Source organism: Bufo bufo, chromosome 1 (assembly GCF_905171765.1).
Source record: "Bufo bufo chromosome 1, aBufBuf1.1, whole genome shotgun sequence".
NCBI lineage: Eukaryota > Metazoa > Chordata > Amphibia > Anura > Bufonidae > Bufo > Bufo bufo.
Window position 1 is genome coordinate 709,332,309 of NC_053389.1, and position 22,324 is coordinate 709,354,632.

Genomic DNA, 22,324 nt, shown 5'->3' on the forward strand with positions numbered 1-22,324 from the left:
TATGAGGTTACCGGTTCTATGGTTTATTGTCAACTGCTGAGAAATGTGAGATGTAAATTTTTTTTTTTTCATTTTATATATATATATATATATATAGGTTTATATATAGATATTTACACATATAAAAAAATAAAGAGTGAGGTAGATAAATGTTTGGGAAAATAATATTGAAAACTGTCCCCTGTCATTAAAAAAAAAAAAAAAAAAAAAAAAAAAAAACTCAATACATAAGAATGTGTTGGGGCATTTTTACAGTGACCAAAACCAATGAGAACAATAAATTAGAAAACGGAAAAAAAAAATAAAAAAATATCCTACATAGAATACCTTCTTAGGCTTAGGGGCCGCAGGGTAAGAACAATATACAAGATGAGATCAGATACAGAATGCTTCAACAGGAAAAGAACAAGCACTTCTACAAACATTCATCGTATACAGACAACAACCTGTCAGTAACCGAAGCGTTAAAAAGCGAAAAACTCCGACACCCCAAAGCAAATATCAGAAGGCTTACTAAACATGATGGGTGACCACTAAATCTGCTGCAATCCATAGAAAGTAATCATGTTATTCTTTCCTCCACCTATTGGCTAACGTATTAGGGAGTGGAATTATAAGGGACTGCATTATATACTGCCAGTATGAAGGCACAGAGGAACAGCCACAAGGAATTCCCATACTGCAGATGCAATCCGAATTCCCCAATAAGCTATAGAGGGTCTACTTTTAACACTTCCCATCTGCTCTACTGTAGTAGTTATTTGGCTAACAGCAGCACATTAGGGAATTGATCATAATGCAGTTAGTAGCCAGTGAATTGACTGCAGCTATGTGGCTACTAAGAAGCCTTTTAAAAGCCTAAATTCCCCGCAGCTACTCTGATGTAGGCAAGAAATTAGGGACTTTCTAATACTGACCTGCCCTAGTAGTTTAGCCACAGCACTCCCAAATGTTAACACGTCTAGATTCCATCATGGTGCATGCTCTATATCTCTAGAGCAGGCGAAGCACACTAAATGCCACCATGCTCTTGAGACTTTTATATAAATGATCAGTCCTGGGCTGGGTTCCCCCTATATTTGCGTAAGGCAGGCCTGCATAGGAGAGGACCCAAGACCTGCACTAAGTCACTCATATGTCATCGCTTTTGGCTTGATGGGAGGACCACCACTGGAGCCTCTGAAATCTCAGGATTTAAAGTAGTACTTCCAACCCAAATATACACGGACAGATGCAGGTCCCACCGGAGGGACATATCCCCTGACCCCGTCCAGCCTGGATGTTGCGGGCAGAACTACAGAGACTGCAGTTTCCATGGGGCTGTTTCGGCAACTCCCATTCACTGGTATAGTATGGCATACTGGCATAGCACAGGTCTGCTCAGCTGTTTCTGTACTTCTGTCATCTCTGGCTGCCACACCCAAGGGGGGGTTATCTGAGATGGAAATACTAATTTAAGGGCTGCATTCCATTACAAGTTTTCTTGCCATACGAACACTGGGAATGCTGCCGTCAGACCGCTATTAATATGCCAATTTTAAAATGGTTCTCCAGGAATAGTGAGTTTTCCACAAGTGGCTCTCTAAACAGAAGATTCATATCTGCTCCCCATTGCCTCTGGTCTCCGCAGTGTTAACATCTGGCACACGGTCACATGCTCTGCTGCAGCCAACTACTGGCTTCAGTGGAGCATGTGACGCTGCAGTGGATGTAAACACTGCGGGGAACAGAGACGGGGGAGCAAGCAGGTATGAATCTTCTGGCGAAAAACTAATTTCCAAAGAACCCCTTTAAGTGCACCAATATTAGTATGGTAGATCTCTTGTATGGCCTGCTTTCAGATTACTTCCAATGGGTACAGCACATTTTTGGCATCCTGTGTCATTGAAAGATTTGGTCTAAATGTGGACTAAGGTCAAGTCTTCAAGTGCAGCAAGGAGCAATGCACACGAGTATGGTTGTCTCTGTAAAACACTGATGCTTCTTGAAGTAGACATTTCTCAATTTACCCTGCACTATATATAGATCTCTATATGAACAGACTTGCAATGTTGGAAGGGTTAGTAGTTGGACTGTATCCTCCCTCACCTGTGTTGCATAAGGCGTGAGCCCATGGAGTAAAATACCATTACATAACTGCACTTGGTTTCTTGAACGGGAGCTTCTAATTCATTTTAAATGAAATTTTTCCAAAAACTACATGTACTGATTTTTCTGGAAAAAATAAATTGATGATATTTTTACGTTGAAACATAACTGGAGAAGTTAATGTGCATGTACATGCCACGGTGCAATGCAGCAGAAAAGATATCACTGCCCAGTCTTCTGCTTTTTGGTGCACTGGGACGATAATAGTTCTTCAAGGTTGTGATTTGGTAATGTGTGATATTATCCAGAAGCTCTCAGCAAGTGACGTCTATAAAACATATTCAGCCCAGTGCATATATATTGGATAATACATCACAGCTAAGACGGAGCGGCTAAGGACACCGCCATTGTTTCTAATGCATTGCCTTGGTTTTATGCTGTTCCTGTAGATACAATCAGGAACCACAGGGTGGGCCTGCTGCACTTGAAGACAGACACGCTGCATGGAATCAATTTCATTTCAAAAAATTTGGTCTGTGTATCAGATACAGTTCATCCTTGGGTCTGAAGGGTTTTTCACTGAAAAGGAGCTCCCAAAATACAAGTGGAGACTTGAAGCATGGAGATGTATCTAATAATCCACACAAGTACACATACAGACGACAGATCTGGAAATATGTAAGCTGTCCCGTCTCAAGCTGCCAGTGAAATGTTCTGACTCCGACAACCGACTACAGGGGCAGAGAATTTAGTAAAGATGAAACTGTATGATTATTATTTTTTTTTTCTTTTAACCTGAGTTTCTGCTTTGACGCATTGCATTATCACAGAATGGTCGCTGTGTGAGGCGATAAAAGTACATAGGACGAAGGATATACACTGTATCGTAAGACACTTTTCTCTACCCCTCCACCCTTCCCTAGACACTTAGTTTAACACCTGTAGGAAACCATCTAATAAAAAATAAAATAAAATAAAAAAGTACACAAAAAAGGCATTAAACAAATGGATAATACTACAAGTTCTTATGTGGGAGGTGCACAATGTGAGGTGGTGGGGGCATTATGTGTTGAAGTGGCACAGAATAATGCAATAGTCCAAAATCTCCCATCCCAGTAAATGGATGTCTCTAGCAAAGTGTGTATATACGGGTGTGTGTGTGAAAAGAGAAGCGGCTTGATAGGAACATGAGGAGATGGAAGAGTAGACCTGAAGGTGCATTTTTTTAACTTTTTTTTTTCTATCATAGATTAAATACACAAAAGATAAAGAAAAAATAGCAGCCTTTTTCTGTACAGACATAGATGAATATCTGAACCATAAAAAATTTATAAAAGGGACACAAAATGTGTATGTTAATGATGCTATGACCTCACACTGAACTGTAAGGACCTTCTATAAAGTCGTCGCAAGAAACAAAACATTCCCACCCATCCACCCCAAATAATCGTATATATGTATGAGGTGCAAGAAAGTAAGTTTAGAGATGTGGAGATGGCAGGGGTTTGCAGGAAAGTCTCGTGTTCTACAATATTTCCAACACAAACAGAACCTCAAATTTCCAATTAAACCTAAAACCCGGGATACACAGCTGTCTATCAAATACCCCATCTCATCGCTGGATCCTCCACGATCGCGTCACACGTACAGTTTTCCACTTTACTGTAAACCCCTGCCTGCATTTCTTTGTGACATTTTGCCAGTTTTCTCCAGAATGCATTACTTTACATATATGTATATATTTACAGGATTATTCCACTTCCCACCTCATCACACGCAAAACAAAAAAAACCTAATAAAATAAAAAGCTTAATTTAGATAGCAAGTTCCCCATTAGACAAAACAAAATGTAGTAAAGTGTGCATGGGTTTGTGATATGAAAAGGGACTTTATACATCCACACTGTCCATGCTATAACAAAAAATAAAAAACAAGAAATCTATTTGGCAAAGACTGTCAGAATTAAATAAATCTCTGGGTTGCTTTATGCTTGAATTGTACTAGTCTTTCTTAGATTGGGCCAAAGGTAAAAAGTAGTCCGTTTGCTTCGCTCTGGCCCAAAACTTGAAGGGAAAGAAGTGCTTTCATCTTTGTTGTGTGAGAGCAGTTACAGGCTTACCGTGACGCACAGTTAGAGGGGGCACTGGCCTGATGTACCATGTCCTCCAAGTACACCAGTGCCAACTGAAGCCCAACCATAAGAGAAAGTGGATTAGTGTTTGCACGGATACGGAGGAAGCCTCCTGCGCGTTAAGTCTAAGATACACACAAGGGGCTATACTACCAATGTTTGTCAGACCTCAAACCTAGATCAGCAGGCTGAAGACTGGGGGAGAGGTAGTGCCCTCTCGTTCTTGCGCCCCCCATTCATGTGTGCATATGGTTGCCGCTCATCAAAGCTTGCTCTTAAGACAACTACACCTGGGCCATTCTCAGCCTTGTGTCCCACGAGATGTTCAGATGTCTGCAAGGTACATGATGGATCCAATGGAATGCTCTCCATGTTCTCTGCCTCCAGGTCCAGCTCCTCTGTATCTGGAGGTTTGTTCTCCTCACTATAAAAAAACGACACCTCTCTGAACGCTGGATCAATCTCGTCTTTAATGCTGTTGATTATTTCCAGGAATGAGGGCCTCATTTTAGGGTTGTATTGCCAGCACATGCGCATCAACTCAAACCTAGAAGAGATTTTTTAAAGACAAAAAAAAAAAAAGCCACAGATTAGAAATTAAAGAAACAATCGTCCTAATTTGTGTCCCAAACTGGATATATATGAATAAATCTTCTCTATGTGTCTCCACTCAGTCTGTGCTCAGAGCGCTCCGCCCCATCAGTTCTCCTCATCTCTGCTCGGCTTTGTGGAGTATGAATCAATAGAAAGTACGAAGGATCTGCAACGTCACATGCTCGAAGCAGAAATGGTGAAAGCTGAAGGGGCAAAGTGCCCCGAGCAGCGCTTCTGTCCCATGGTGTTTTGTCCAAAAGGTTCAACCATTCACCTGCTAAAAAAAGAGACGGAAATAGAAATTAACCCCATCCGGACATCTGCTTTAAATGTGGGGTCTTTAAACATGTAGACCACGCAAGTGCTAAGCAGGTGCCATAGCTGGTGGTTACTTGATCTTTTACACAGCAGACATCTGATGGCTGTGTTGGTTAGTAGAGACAACGCCGCTCGTGGACATTTTAACCCCTAAGATTTCATGGTACACTATGACCATGGTATCTGTGAGGTTATTTACTGGGAATGGGCTCCTTCTGGTGATTGAATGGAGATCATGGAGGCAATTCAGTTGCTATTGCTGCTGGGAGACTTGTGAAAGCAACCAGGCCTGGTATAGTAAAGTTCCTATTGTACCTGTACAGACTCGCTCTATCCAGTCAGTGCTATTGTCAGACTGTGCAGGTACACCCCCCCAACTGGTTACCACCCCTCTGTACCATTACTGCAGACTGCTAGCAATACATTCATTACTTCTAGTAGAAATAATAAAGGAATGGCACAACATAGAGCCATAAGAATAGAGGCTCCAGAATTGTTATTACATGAGGAATGCATGAAGCTATTCAAACAGGCAGGTCAGGAGCGGTGACAGGTCCTCTAACTTCCTCTGTGGTGGCGCTGCAAGGAAATTGAATAATTGCTGTCAGATGCCCCAACAGATTACAGTTAAACACTGGGGGTCCAGAAGGGGGACACTGTGACCAGCTCATTGTCAAGCGATCTCTCTAACAAGTAGGAACTGTCCAAACTGGAGAACCTCTTTAAGAAGCCACTATTCTATAGTTATGTCTGCTTAACTCCTACTGGCAATTGGGTGTAACGTTACATTCAAAGTGTGGGAGGGATATATAGAGCGAGCTTGCAAGCTGCAGAGTGGCAGCTGTGAAATACAGCTGACAACCGGCTGCAATGACCAATTCTGTGTCAGTTAACACCTCAGATGCTGCGATCAATAGCAATCGCAGCATCTGAGTAGTTAGAGGAAAAAGGCTCATTCTGTCCTCCGATCAGAGCCCCCATGGCAAAATTGCGGGGCTCTGATTGGTTGCTATGACAGCCTGGGGTCTTCTGAAGGCTCAGAGGCCAGTCAGAGTAAGCCGCCTGTTAAACGATGCCTGTGGCAGGGGTTGAGAGGCAGCCAGTAAAAGTCTCAGACTGTAATAGTATAATATTGCAGTCTATAAAATAAATCCACAACACCCCCTTTCCCAATTGTACATATAAAAATATTTAAGAAAAAAAAAAACACAGAAAATGTTTGAATGCATAAAATCTAAAAACATTTTACTGTGCATTGAATGCTGTAACGGAAAAAAAAAAAATTAGAAATGCATGTTTCACCATCTTTTGGTCATTTTGCCCTTCAAAACAAATTTAATGAAAGTGATCAAAAAGTCATATTTACTCCAAAATGGTATCAATAGGAAATATAGCTCTCCCTGCAAGCCCTCACACAGCTCTGAAGACAAAAACATAAGTTATGGTATTTTGGAAGGCAGGGAGGAAAAAAGAAAAAAAAAAAAAAAGGGGGGTTTAATAAACAGAGAAAACAGATGAGTGCTTGATCTTCTCTTCAGATAGGCTGGAATCACACATGCGGTTGTTTGATGTAGCGATTTGAGCCAAAACCAAGAACTGATCCAAAAAAAAAAATTGAGTAAAAGGAAAGATATTTACTTCTCTCTTGTAGCCACTCCTGCATTTGGCTACAAGAACTGCATGTGTGAATTTAGCCTAAACAAAAACTGTACATAATTTGTATTCTTAGACATGCAGACTGTACATTACAAATAAATGTTTCCTTGATGGACCAAGTAAATAAAAGTTATATTTCATAGTAAACAATGCAGCTACAGTCCGTTTATTTCTACCAAAGGTTCCTTTCCCTGTATAGTGTCATTAAACACAGGATCTCTCCTGTACCCTTCCGGCCCCTTCACGTGGGGTCCGTGCGGGGAAATCAGGACCGAGCTAAGAAGCCAGACGTGTACACACATCTCTGTCACTTGACGCTCCCCGAGCCATTCCGGACTGACCATGCTTCCAGCTCTTGCCATAAATGGAATGCTTTTTAATCTCCCTCTTCCCCTCCTGTGTGGATTTAATACCTTGTTTACTCAATCTCAAGGAGGAGCTGCACACAGCAAAGGAATCATGTGCGCCCAAGTTCAGCAGAACCCCATTTGGAGGATGGATATCTTTCAACCTCTGATAGGTTTACAATAAAGCAAAACAGAAAAAGCTTGCACATAGGAGATGAACAGTAACTGCACACGTGGTACATAAATCTACCATCAACCATGACAACTATCCTCCTAGGAGCTATTATACTGTATGCGGTTCTACTGCAATGTTAACAGCAAGGGCACACAGACCACATTTGCATCCACACAGGAGCCTTGATGACCAGGGGGGCCACCTCCACCTCATAAGAAAAGCAGCACTTCCTATGTAAATAACTATGCTCCTAGGGGGGTTCCTCAGGGGTCAGTATTGGAGGGGTCACTGTCACTAGTGGGGTACCTCAGGGGTCAGAATTGGAACCTATTCTCTTCAATATATTTATTAATGATCTTGTAGAAGGCTGCCACAGTAAAATATAAAATTTTTGAAGATAACACTAAACTGTCTAAAGTAATTCACACGGAAGAGGACAGTATATTGCTATAGATCTGGATAAATTGGAGATTTGGGCAGATAAGTGGCAGATGAGGTTTAACACTGACAAATGTAAGGTTATGTACATGGGAAGGAATAATGCAAGTCACCCATACATATTAAATGGTAAAACACTGGGTAAAACTGACATGGAAAGGGACCTATCTTTTTCAGTTGCATCTCTTTATAAGATGCACCTTATTATAAGACCCCCCCCCCCCGACACCCTAGGTTTTAGAGGCTGAAAATAAGAAAAAAAAAATTCTCATCGGTCCTCAGATCAGACCCCCAATCTTCATATCAGACTTCCTATAAGATCCCCAGTCATCGGACCTCAGATTAGACCCCCCCTTCCCCAATCTTCATTATGCCCCCAAATCAGATCTCAGTTCAGACCCACCCCTAATATTCATCAGATCCCTCACAAAGTCACGTCATAATGCACGCCTATGTGCACTACGTCCTGATGCTATACACAGTCAGGACACACAGTGCAGTGTGGCGCCTGGAAGAAGACCAGGGAGTGGTGAGCACAGCCAGCGCTAGCCGTGGTACACTCACTGTGCATACTAGTGAGCACTTCCATAATAAAAGCGCTCATTAGTATTCGCTTTACAAGAGGCACTGCTTTTGGGGTAATAAAGTGTGTCTTGGGCTACTTTCACACTGGCGTTTAGCCCTAATGCATTCTGAATAGATAAGGATCCGTTCAGAATGCATCAGTTTGCCTCCGTTCAGCCTCCATTCCGCTTGCAGCATTTTGGTGTCCGCCGGGCGATGCAGAACCAAACGGATTCGTCCTGACTTACAATGCAAGTCAATGGGGACGGATCCGTTTTTAATGACACAATATGGTGCAATTGAAAACGGATCCGTCCCCCATTGACTTTCAATGTAAGTCAGGACGGACCCGACTTTTTTAAGAATAATGCAAACTGATCCGTTCTGAACAGATACAAACGTTTGTATTATAGGTGCGGATCAGTCTGTGAAAATACCAGACGGATCCGCACCGAACGCAGGTGTGAAAGTAGCCTTAGAAAGCAAAAAATACCGTATGTATTTTTTAATGTAATATGTTAGGTTTTTTTTGTTTTTTTTTTAGTGGACTACAAGCTGTTACACTGTAATTTATTATTTTAAGGCATGGAATATGGTGAGAACTATTTGAGAAGACTCCCCAAAACTGCATGGAAAACTGGTCCTCTGGTGTGTTGTCTTTTCAAATAAGATGGCCACCATGCATGTTATGTGATGGATTTGAAAATCTGTCACAGGGTATCTGGTGTGGTGAGTAAGGCTAGTTTCACACTCGCGTTTGGTGCGGATCCGTCATGGATCTGCACAGACTGATCCATCGAGATAATACAACCGTCTGCATCCGTTCAGAGCGGATCCTTTTGCATTATCTTTAACATAGGCAATGGAGGACGGATCCGTTTTCTATTGTGCCAGATTGTGTCATAGAAAAACGGATCCGTTTGGCTCAGTGGGCTTGAGAAAAGTTCTGTGAGAGAACCGAAACATCGCTGTGTGACGTGTGAATAAAGGACACATTTTTTTCACGTTTGACAGAGGAGTGCCGTGGATTTCTTCTACTTATATCTACACCCGTGATCAAGGGTTTAACACAGGCACCCACCGCAGCATAGAAGGAGTGCTGCCCCATTTCCACGTTTTACAGAGGAGTGCCGTTGATGTCTTCTATAAAAAAATATATATATACACACACACATAAAATTTTATGTACCTAAAAATAGCGCAAATAAAAAAAAAAGCCCTACAATCTGTTCTGACATTGGGCTAAGAATTTTTATTTTTTTTAAAGCTAAAAACAAACAAAACATTAAGTAGTAAAAGATGTAAAGAGCAGAAACCTGTTGTAAACAGGTTATCGTGCTGAACATTCATAGATCGTTGTGAGGACATAACTTAAATCTAGGATTCATGAAAAAGAACTGTCCCCAACCACAGCATACAGCTTAGCCATGCCTAGTGTGAATCCCCTGAAGGACTAGTTACTGTCTAAAGGCCTCCCCTTCTCTGGCCCCTTTAGACCCGTCCCATGATACTCATCTTTCAATCGCTGGGAGCACAAAAACAAATAAACATGTTTTGCAGGCAGCTCACACAGCGTCTGACGGGGAGCGATCACGAGAGCTCATACCAAAAGAGAATGCTCCGTCAGGATGAAAACTAAAACTTCTCACCTACCCACAGACCTACCTAATAAAGAGAACGTATACTCGAATAAAAGGCATAGTGCAGTATTAGGCTCTCTCTATATAGTCACACACACTGTTTGGAAGAGATAGCAGTGGCCATCTTAATAATGAAGCAGCCATAGTAGATTCTAAGGAAAACCAAGCACGCTTATCACATGCATTTAAAAACTGGACTGTGTGTTAAAGATGTTCAGAAATACGAGATGCCAATAGCTTTTTACACTTTTGGAAGGAAAATACAGAGAACATAGGTTATGTAAGCAGTGAAGTTGTATAATCTGGCAGCTCAATGAATGCACTGAATATATGAAGCACTACTGAGCATTTCATATGTATATCTCCTGCACACTATTGTATCAAGACAGCAGCAGTAATGCCTTATAGCGCCACAACCGATGGACTAAAACTGCTCCCTCCTGTTCTCTACTGCAGAATAACTTGCAGAACACCATTGGAAGCCTGAGAAGATCGGACTAGAAGTCATGTCCACCACAAAGTATCTCATCTGACCACATGAAAAGCTTGCTGCCTACCTAAACGTTGCATAACTTTTTCGGTATACAATAAGGGCTCATGCACACAACCGTATGTATTTTGAGTTCTGCAAAAAACCGATCCGCAAAAAATACGGATGACATCTGTGTGCATTCCGTATTTTGCGGACTGGAACAGCTTTCCCTTCATAGAACAGTACTATCCTTGTCCGTAATGTGGACAATAATAGGACATGTTCTATTTTTTTGCAGAACGGAAATACGGACATACGGAAAAGGAATGCACACGGAGTAACTTCCGTTTTTTTTTGTGGACCCATTGAAGTGAATGGTTTCGCATACGGTCCGCAAAAAAATAAAATGGAACTGAGATGGAAAGAAAATACGTTTGTGTGCATGAGCCCTAACTTGGTAACACATCTTTAATAGCTACACATCTATTGAAACTATAGTGTAACATCCTAAAACACATGTAGTTTATGCTGCCTGGCATAATAAATCCTTTCTAACACCCAGAAATAAAGATAAAGAAGGGGTAACATACAGCATATCTGGGCAGTTATCTGGCTTCTCCAAGAGACCTCCTTCCATGACGAATCGGAGGACCTGCTCATTGGACATGCCGTGGTATGGCTGCTCAGCCAGTGTAGCTATCTCCCATAAGACCACACCAAATGACCTACAGAGATGAAAGAGGAATCAAGAAAGGTTACAAAAAACAGAATTATCCTGACTTTTGATTTTCATAGTTTCTCTTCAACCCAAGCTACCAAGAATGGAGTCGATTCTACTAATTACCAGACATCAGAGTGAGTGGTGAAGACACCATCTTTGAGAGATTCTGGTGACATCCAGCGCACTGGAAGGAGACCTTTTCCTCCCTTTCGATAATAATCTGTCTCGTATATGTCTCGAGTCATTCCAAAGTCTGGAGGACAAAAAATAAAAAGAAAAGAACGGTTGAGAAAGGAATAAACACAATCAATGTTCCCTCATGTACGTCACATACATTAGAACGGACTGCCTTCTCCAAGCCTGGCCAACCATCTAAGGTGTATGGCTGTATCTGGACATGATGGCAGAGGTCAAAGCAAAGAAGGGTCTGGCATGCTTGATCCTTGTTCTAAGGGGAGAAACACTGCCACCAGAGGTGTCTGGTAGCAGCTTACTTCCCTCTACTCTTTCAGAATAGATACATGTTTGTCCAAGTGTATATGGGGTGGGGTGAGCAGAAAAAGCAGTCTGCCAAGACCTATCTGAACTGTATAACTGGCTTGGGGTACTTTCACACTGGCGTCATTCTTTTCCGGTATTGAGTTCCGTCCTAGGAGCTCAATACCGGAAAATAACTGATCGGTTTTATACTAATGCATTCGGAATGGAGAGAAATCCGTTCAGGATGCATCAGGATGTCTTCAGTTCAGTCTTTTTGCCTTTTCAGGACGGAGATAATACTGCTGCATGCTGCGGTTTTATCTCTGTCCAAAATTCCGGAACACTTGCTGGAATGCGGGATCCAGCAAAACGGATCAGTTTTTGCTGTCTGCGCATGCTCAGACCGCAAAAAATGTGAAAAAAAATAAATGCCGGATACGTTTTTTCAGTTGACACCGTAGAGACGGATCCGGCATTTCAATGCATTTGTCATACGGATCAGACAAATGCCATCAGTTTGCATACGTTTTGACGGAGACCGAACTGCCTGCCGGAATCCTCTGCTCCAAGTGTGAAAGTACCCTAACACCTAAAAGGGTGTTCCAGCAAAATTGAAACAATGTTCCTTGGCCTGCAATTAGTAAAAAAATAAATAAAATAAAAAACACAATCTTACTTACCTCACCGATTCCCCACCGCAGTTGCAACGGTAGCCAGGCCCCTTGTTACGCTCCACTTCCTGCTCCTGTTCTTGACACATACTGTTTAACCAATCACTGGATGCATCAATGACCTGCCCCAGCCAATGACTGGCAGGATATAGCATTCTCAGCCATATGCTTCAGTGTCGGGAACAGAAGCAGAAAGTGGAGGACAGCGGGACCCAGGCAAAGTCAGAACAGCAGTGAAAGGGGATTAGAGGTGATCAGTATCTGATCAATTGGGGTCAAACACCCAGGACCCCCGCCGATCAGCTGTTTGAGATGACACCGGCGCTCCTGTGAGCACCGCAGCCTTCTTTCTGTATTTCCTAGGCCTGTGACGTCACGTGGCCCAGGAGCAGCTCAGCCCCATTCAAGTAAATGAGGCTGAGTACAATACCAAGCACAGCTGTTGAAAGTAGGAAAGGTCATAATAATGTGACTCAACCGTGTATATATCTATACACAGACACACAATAAGGCCACATACAATACAAGCAGACTAGTCCACTCTAGTACCACGTTATTTTTTAGTATCAGATTTACCTCCGATTTTGACTGTGAATTCTTCAGACACCATGCAGTTTCTGGCTGCTAGGTCTCTGTGAACAAATTTATTTGCATTGAGATATGCCATCCCATCTGCAATCTCTCCTGCCATCTGGATCATTTTCTTCAAGGAAGGGGGAGGCTGCCCAGGGTTACTCTGAAAAAATATACAAAGGTATAAAAGTGAACACATCTCTGCTTTCTGGAATGAGAATGATAACGTCAACAAAACTACTGCTAAGGAAAGAATGAAGTCTAAAACAGCTACCCAAAAATGAACGCCGGGACCTGGTAAGCGGTCAATGATCAGCCTATGAATAATAGAGAGAAGAGACCAGCATGCCCAAAACTATAACCCTACCACCCAACTTCTGGAGGTAGACCAACCTAGTATAATATACATGGCTCCCTCCTCTATGCCCTTAGCTATACAGACATACAGATAGATCAATAACATTGTGAAATTGGCCCATATCAAACAAACTAAAATCACGAAGGGACAACATTTCCCAGGGTTTGTACAGTTCTTACAGTAATACGGCATGAAGCATTCTAGAAATGGAGGAAAGCACATAAATCCACATGAATATTTTTCAAGGTAAAAGTCAGGGCACATAATGTTCTCTCCTGTCTGCCTGTAGCAAGTATCACTGTGGAAACACAGCATGCTGGACGCTAAGCTACAGAGATTTGCTTATTAAATTGGTACTTCTCAGTCTTAAAGTACAACCATCACCGTATTGCATCCACACAGATGTCTATGCATATACATGCAAACACATACATGAACCAAGAGAGGCACAGACAAGAGACTCTGTACATTACCCAGTTTCGTTCAGTTCATTTTGTCCCTATTGACAATGAATGGGGACAAAACGGAAGCCTTTTCTCCCGCTATTGAGATCCCATGACGGATCTCAATAGCCGAAAGGAAAGCGCAGGTGTGAAAGTAGCCTAACAAGCTACTCATTTCCATGTTGCTTTTTATCACTATGATTCTTATGATTCTTGAAAGGCATCACTATCCACATACCCTACTACCGGATATGGATGTAATGGAGTAAATTGCCATTAAAAAAACAGCAGCCACAGGGTGCAGCTGGTCATGAAGGCAGCGCATGATGACAGCTGGTGGCGTCACTCATCAATTGGCAGTAAAAATAAAATACCCCTTTAGGCTGCTTTCACATCAACGTTTCTTATTTCCCTTCTTCTGCTCAGTTATAGGAGCAGGGGAACAGAAATAATGGAAGTGCCAGATTCGGCACATAACTGACATGAACCGAACCTAACATCCCATTGACTATAATGGGACCAGTTTGGGAGAACATTAATTTAACGTATTTGCATGCAGGACTTTTCTCCGCTATTTCTGACAATTTCTGTGACTAAAGCCCTGAACAAAGCTTCCGATGCAGATCTGAAAGGAGCCTTAGGCCTAGCTCACATCGCTGTTTAGCTTTCTGTTCTTATACCATCAGAAGAAAAAAGAAAACGGATTTGTTATTTTGAGCATCAGTTATGAGAAGTTTGCATCGTAAATACCGGACCTCTGATGGAAGTGACAAACTGACCACAACTGATGCACAAAGCAGATCCGTTTTTATTTTCCTGTTCTTCTGACAGATCAGAAGAAAAGAAAGCTGAACAGTGATGTGAACCTGGCCTTAGGGTCTGTTCCCATCCCATTTTTGTCCCACGTTTAACATATAAGGCTTTTTTCACATTTGCAGCCCGGCCTTCCTGCCGGCTGTTCCTCCATAGAATGCCGGGAATCGGCCGGACAAAAACCATCACGTGCAGCAGTTTTTTATGGCCGAATCCTATAGCGGCAGATAGCCGCCGGACCCCACTAATGGGTCCAGCAGGCATTCCGGTAACATCTGGCAGGCCGTTCTTCCATCCTGCAGAGTGCAGCAAAAAAACATATATGTTAAAGGATTTTTTAATTTTTTATTACAGTGGTACCCTATGGTGACAGATCCCTCTGTATGGCATCCGTCATATACATTATTTGTAGATGTTAAATGTGGGACAAAAATGTGATGTGAACACAACCTTAGTAACACTATGAATCAATAAGTGAAAATATAATAAAAAAATAAAATGTGCTGTATCCTGTGTGTGCACAAGCAACAGACCAAGGAGAGGCCGCTAAAATAATGACCCTGACATAATTACAATTCAGGGCAGAGCTTTTACGTCTGACTTGTCAGAAGCTGGAAATCTGTTAATTACCCCTTCTGTACATAAATACCAGCACACTGGCAGTAAGCAGGGGGCAATAAAACAATATGGTGACATTTTACTGCAGCTTGTTCTATAAACATATAGTATAGGAATTTAGAGCTCTGGTGACTGCAAATTACAGTTCTTGGAATTTGGAAGGTGCTCCCTCGGGCACAGGAATGCAGATAGGCGGCCTTAGTTTAGCTAATGCGGCTCCATAGCCTTCTCTCAATGGTACCTGGCACAAGGATGATTTATTGTCTGGGAATAGGTGACAAAGGAATGTGGAGAGTGAGCAGTGGAATTAGCGGGAAATAATCACCCTCTAGGTCTGGCGGTGAAATGTATACCTTACTGTTACAAGGACCAACAACGATTAGAGAGGGACTGCCAAATCTACAAATGTCCTGGGCTGAATAGATAGTTGGCATATTAGTCCTTGGCCCATTGTGGGGTCATAATCTACTTTCCATCATCACTCAAACACATAGGTTAGGGCAAATGTCATACTTAGCAAGTTGGAGAACATACAAACTCCATGCAGATGTTGTCCTTGGTCAAATTCCAACCTAGGACCCCAGCGGTGCAAGGTAACAAAGCTGTCCACTGAGCCACCATGCTGTCTATATATTTATATGGGGAATAATCATTTTGGCAGTTTATATTATAGCATCCATAAAATTTAGACCATGAGCCCCCACCCCATGAATGACCAAAGGAAAAAAAACTGCAAAGTAAAAAACGATGGCAGATGAAGTGGGCGCATGTCTCCCGAAATGTGCTGCATTATTCCCAGTAAGAGTATAGTTTGTTACTGGAACAACTTTATTCCCTCCTATTGGCATCATCCCCATCACTCACCAACTGGAGATGATCCTGTGCACTGTACCCTGATTTGCTTCCAACATCTTTATGTGGAACCAAGGGGGAAAAAACGGCCCTCTGGACACTCTTGTAGTTCAAAGACATTTGGCTCCTGGACTACAACCCCAACCCATTTACATGACTGTCTGCTTGGCATCAGTGCTGGACAGTTGAGGATAGGCGCTGGAGGCAGTCAGGAAGATCAGGTGCTTTTGGTCTACTACATGGTGACTTGTGGACATGCAACATATATCAAAACTAATGAAAAATTAATGGGGTCACATTGAAACCTGCAAGTTACCATGACAGCAACAGAAATCCAAAGCTGCTGAATTTCAGCGTGACATTGTTCAAATGCTCATGAGAGGCGACTGTAGCAGTAAAATACTGTGATCTCTCCCAGTCAAGGACCACAAGTAGCTTTAGACCACAATGCTATGCTTTAGGAGCATCTGTGGTCATGATAAACCTTAAGCTGGGCATACCCCCTGGAAGGGTTGGTCATGGTGACTAAAACAAGCCCTTTCTCTCTGCAATTTGTTTTAACAATGCAGGGAAATTCTTATTTTTAATTATATGCAAAATTATGAGCTCGGAGCACCGAGGGGTTGGCCCAGCAACTATACCATAGGTGCTTGTTCAGTAAAGATCATTGAGCGGGGACAACTGCAAGATATCTCCACTGCGCCGATGCATGTGTCAGATTTCAGGGTCAGACATGGAGGATGACTGGCCTGGTCACTCACACTGGGAGGGGGAGTGGCAACTGGGAAAGGCAGAGGTGAAGCAGTGCTCCGAGGGGCTAGGTCAACCCCTAAGTGCTCTGAGCACCTCTTAAACTAAAAATAAGAATTATTTTGCATCAAATTGCATTTAAACATTTTAAACACAATGATGACCAACCCTAATAGGCAGTATGCTTGGTTTAATAAGGCTGCTCATGGTGACAGATGCTCTTTAATAGTCAAGGGAACTAAAGAAAAGGATGTTGCTGGACAGTGAATTCATATTTCTAAACAACGCACATAAAAAGTAGCCGCTTCTCCCCGTCTTAAATTGCTCTTGATTTCATTTCCTTTCGCAAAGTACAGAAGGAGCCCTTGCTCCTACCTCTTCATCAGCAGCCGCTGCTCTATCCCCTTTCCTGTTTTCTTCTGCATCACTGAAATGTCTGTAAATAGCTGTGTTCCAGATGTAACATGACTATGACCCCTTGAACATGCTTTCTATCGGGAACAATTCGCATTCCATTTCACCCAAGTATCCAGTTATGGAGCAAAATGTAATACAGGAGTTTTTCACATTTAGGCCTCTTGCATGTGCCCATAGAGCTGTAATAGGTTCATGTTCTTTGTACCTCTGTATGTCTCTGATTGCACATGGAGGCATAGACAGTTTTTTTTTCTATCACACTACATTGCTTCTAGCAGAGATGTGTGGCTCACAGACAGAACTGATGCCCAAAAAAAAAAAAAAAAAGAAGTTATCTGAACCGAGACCTGCCGGATACTTTGCCATGACAGAATAGCTTTCTACTGACCTCTGCGTCTGGTCTTAAAGATCTCAAATAGCTTTTGAGGTCTCCACGAGTCATTAATTCCATGATGACAAGGGTTGGTTGGCCTTGAGAAACCACACCTAACAAACGTACCTAGGAAAGAATAAACACATATAACAAAGTATGACTACTTTAATTGGGTTCACTGTAGGACAGCTCTTCAGTAGAGGACACAATATGCAGAAGAGATGATGGTGTCCATTTACCACATGGTGACAGTTGAACTCCTTCATCACCGAAGCCTCGTTTAAGAACTCAATCCTTTCCCTCATGCTGGCGGCCTCATTCACAGTTTTTATCGCCACTCTGGTTTCTGCTTCATCTTTCACCACCCCCTTTGCAATCCCTTCATACACCATTCCAAATGATCCCTGTCCCAGCTCGCGGTTCATTGTTATCTTCTCCCGAGGCACCTCCCATTCGTCGGGCACATACACTGTGATAAATGAAAAGGCAACATTAGATCAAGCTTCAGCTAGCACAGGGACAGCGGACATGACACATGTTGTATCTTATAAGCAATTAGTACAAATCTTTGTCCTCATAAATGATCCAAGAGTCTTCTCCATTTACAGAAGGTCCAATGCCACAGGATTACCAAACTAGAAATACACTAATCAGATGCAGTGGATCACTGAGCAGTTCTGCATTGAATGGTAAAAGGTGGCCATAAATGAATATTGGCCGAATCTGCAGATTTCAGCAGGACCAAATGACGATCTAAGGGTATATTCACACAACAGTGGAAAACAGCCATGATAATAAATTTTTTGGGGCTATTCAACATTTGTTTTTTTCCGGCCAGTGAACAGTGGCCATCAAAAAATAGGACATGTCCTATTTTTGACCATTTTTATGGTCGGGCAGATCCAACTGAAGTTAGTGCCAACGGTACACTATGGAAAAAAAATTTAAAAAAAAGATTCACCTCACCACAGGCACGCACAGGAACACTTGCTCTGCACTGGAGGTAGCAGGACCTGATGCTCCCAACAAAGCTGTGAGCGTCTGCTCCTTCTGCCTCCAGTGTGGAGCGAGAGCCAAGTGTTCCTGCGCGTGCCTGTGGCGAGGTAAACTTTTTTATTTGTTAGCACTACCAGAAGTTGTGTATATATACTGGTGGCACTGAGGGCATTATATCTACAGTGGGCACTGTGTGGGGCAAATATATATATATATATATATATATATATATATATATATATACACATACATACATACATACACACACACACACACACACACTGGGGATACTATGGGGGCCAATACATACACTGGAGCACTACAGAGGGACATTATTTATTCTGGAGGCACTGTGGAGGGGGGGGGGGGGGGGGGGGGCATTAAAAGGATATTCCAATTATGTAAAGTTAACCCCTATCCACAGATCTCCCATAGAGATGAATGGAGCGGCTACATGCACTCCCAACCAGCTGCTCGTTCATTTTGGGGGAACTCCATGTGGTCAAGGGACCCATTCTCATGATCGGTGTGGACCAAGAGGTCGGACCCCCACTGATCTAATAGTTATCTCCTATCCTGTGGATAAGGAATAACTTCACATAACCAGAATACCCCTTTAAAAGGGACAAGAAACCCTGAAAAAACAAATACCACAAATTCATTTAATCCACAATGCACACAGCTATGTCTACAAGGTGCCCCCCAAACTGCTGCCATAAGTAGTTTAGGAGAGATCTTGCAGGCAAAGCATTTTGTCCTTCCCACACTCTTCTCCATCTTTGGCTACAAAACGGCTAGGTGCATGTGTCTAGTGTCAGAAATGCCCTAAACAAGGAGTTCTGGGAGAGGGGTAGGGCTTAAAGGGAGTCTGTCACCACAATATGAACATATACAGCACTTACATTGTCCTGTAGCACACCTATACATGAATGTAACGGTACATTTTTTTAAATTTTATTTACATTTGCAGAAACGACATTTAATTAATATGCAAATTAGCACTCGCAAGGGCCCAGGGGCGGCGTTCAGTGTGTAGGAGCCCAGGCTGCTCTGCCTTCTTTCACCGTTACTCCTCCCAGCCTCTGCCTTTGCCCGCCCTCCTAGCAGGAAATGCTAGCAGAATGCTTGGGTGTATAGGGAGAGGCATTACCAGTAGAAAGAGGGAGGTGCTCATGCCGCTCTACAGAGCACTAGTGAGACCTCATTTGGAGTATTGTGCTCAGTACTGGAGACCATATCTCCAGAAGGATATTGATACCTTGGAGAGAGTTCATTGTCTGCCTACCTTTAAGTCTTCTGAAATAATGACTCCTAAATCCCTTTCCTCAGATACTGAGGTTAGGCATTCACCTGAATAATATTTTTCTCTCCATACAACAGTACATTGTGTGGGTGTTTTTTTTTTTTTTTTTTAAGAGGATAAAAGCAGAAATATAATTTATTTTTTTAGCAATTGCAAAAAAATATATAAATAAATCACAAAACTTTCCATTATAGAAGGAAAACAAAATAATGGAGGAGCCATTTACATCAAATGACGAATGCAAACTGACACACCGCCCTTACTAGCATTGTCTGGGTTATACTTTTATTATATTTGAGTGGGGAGTTATCTTGTTAGATTTAATATTCTGCACTTTATATTACAACTTCACGTGGTGGTAACCCAGCTTTCCCAGGACCCCAAGAGGGAAATCTGCCTAGTTATGGCAATATTTAGGAATGGGAGCAGGTTTTATCTTGGTAGATTCAGTATTCTACGGTCTATTACAGTTCCACATGGTGGAAGCCCAGCTTTCCATAACCCTGAAATGCAAATCTGCCTAGCTATGGCACTATTTACAAGCGAGAAGGAGGATTTAGTATTCTGCAGTCTGTATTACATCTCCTCACAGTGGTTACCCAGCTTTCCCAATCTCTGGGGCAGTAATGGGGGCATACTGTTTCTATAATATACACACTATGCTGCCCTGACATATTGTATGACTATCACATTGTACCAGGGCAACAATGTGTTGTGACCAGTGCTGCGTCTTAACCCAATTCCTTACAGAATCCATAGAGATTCTGATTCAGGTTTACGGACTTCCTAAAATTCTCCAAAATAACAATTTCAAAAGGCTGCAAAATAGGGGTACAAATTTGCAACATTTAGCATTCTTACATGACTCACTCCAACTTTGAAAAGTGGGTGGGAAGGTGGATGTGGTTAGCTTTTAAGTTAATTAGTTTCACTCCAGATTTATCGCTCCAAAGTCACAAGCTGAACACGGTTGGGGCACAGAGTTAAAAAAAAATACTAAAAACTGGAGCCAAATTTCTAGACAACAGTGTTTAGGACTAATATGTTCTAATATATTACAAAGTACAGCGTTTGATAAATTTGACACAATGTACAACACTGAGGGGGAGATTTATCAAAACTGATATAAAGTAGAACTGGCTTAGTTGCCCATAACAACCAATCAGATTCCTCCTTTCATTTTCCTCTGTAAACTGAAAGGTGAGATCTGATCTGTTGCTATGGGAAACTAAGCCAGTTTTCCTTTACACCAGTTTTGATAAATCTCCTCCTAAGACACCATTAAAGATATTACCCTCATGATAAATTCCCCTGTGTGTATTTGAATGCACACAATCATACTTAGGGTCCATTCACACGTCCGTTGTTTCTTTCCTGATCTGTTCCGTTTTTTGTGGAACAGATCTGGAACCATTCATTTTCAATGGGTCCTGAAAAAAAAAAAAATCAGACATTGAGCTGTCCGATTTTTTTTCAGGACCCATTGAAAATGAATGGGTCAAGATCTGGTCCAGATCTGTTCCGCAAAAAACGGAACAGATCAGGAAAGAAACAACGGACGTGTGAATGGACCCTTTTAATGTGTTGATGCTATATCAGAAGCAAAAAAAAAAAAAAAAAAAAAAGAGGAAGAAGAAGAGATGATTAGAATTAGACGACGGTCCACTTTAAGAGTGAGCTTATGTGAAACGCTGTGTTTTCACCATACAAGACAGTCTGGAGTCAAAGGAGCTGTGACAATAATAAATGTGTTTTCTGGGAAAGGGCGGAAGGATAGAAAGTGCCAATTCTGACCCTACCAAACCAAGAAGATTTAAGGGGATATGACAGAAGGAGGAGAGTAAATTCCTCAACAGATTAAAGCTCCCTGAGGCTTAGAGAAACCAAAACCCAGGTGGAAAGTAATTATGGGATAAGCAGGAAAAAAAACAAAAACATTTTTTCGAATATATTGTGTGGATAATTACCATACATTAGAAGCTTTACTCCGCCAGCTCCTGGCACATCTGCTTATACAGACAATGAGAATTCTATAGAAAGTATCTAACAGGTATATTCTGTAGTGCAATGTGAAGGGGTCTATACAGTTTCATCCGACTACATCACGATTGCTTTTCCTAAGGGTCCGCGGATCCGAAAAACACGGATACCGGCCGTGTGCATTTTGCAGAGTGCACAAGGCCAGCCTTATGATAGAAATGCCTGCTCTTGTCCGCGATTGCAGACAAAATTAGGACATGCTCTATCTTTTTTGTGGGGCCAAGGAACGGATCTACGTATGCAGACAGCACGCAGTCCGCATCTTTTGGGGCCCCACTGAAATGAATGGGTTCACACAGATTCACTCGTGTGAATGGACCCTTACATACCCCAATATGCCAGAGCCTGTGATTGGCACATTACAAGTGCACATTTCTATTGCGTATTCGGTTAATAGTAGTCAGCAGTAACACAGCCACATGTTACGGTCTATATTAAAGGGGCTGTCCAGGATTGTGACACTGATGGCCTATTCTCAGGATAGGCCATCACC

At 42.2% G+C, this 22,324-nt stretch overlaps 1 protein-coding gene across 2 annotated transcripts in view; it reads right to left on the reverse strand.

The window, feature by feature from the left end:
- Window positions 1-1,734: 1,734 nt before the first annotated feature.
- Window positions 1,735-22,324, reverse strand: part of IGF1R (insulin like growth factor 1 receptor) — a 195,769-nt gene continuing 175,179 nt past the window's right edge. For both annotated transcript variants that reach the window (XM_040414218.1, XM_040414219.1), the window contains exons 16-21: window positions 17,732-17,961; window positions 17,508-17,618; window positions 12,872-13,031; window positions 11,268-11,397; window positions 11,014-11,148; window positions 1,735-4,766 (exon numbers count right to left, since the gene is read on the reverse strand). In XM_040414218.1, the coding sequence (XP_040270152.1) occupies window positions 4,400-4,766; window positions 11,014-11,148; window positions 11,268-11,397; window positions 12,872-13,031; window positions 17,508-17,618; window positions 17,732-17,961 (1,133 nt within the window). In that variant the 3' untranslated portion in view covers window positions 1,735-4,399. The remainder of the gene's footprint in view (window positions 4,767-11,013; window positions 11,149-11,267; window positions 11,398-12,871; window positions 13,032-17,507; window positions 17,619-17,731; window positions 17,962-22,324) is intronic.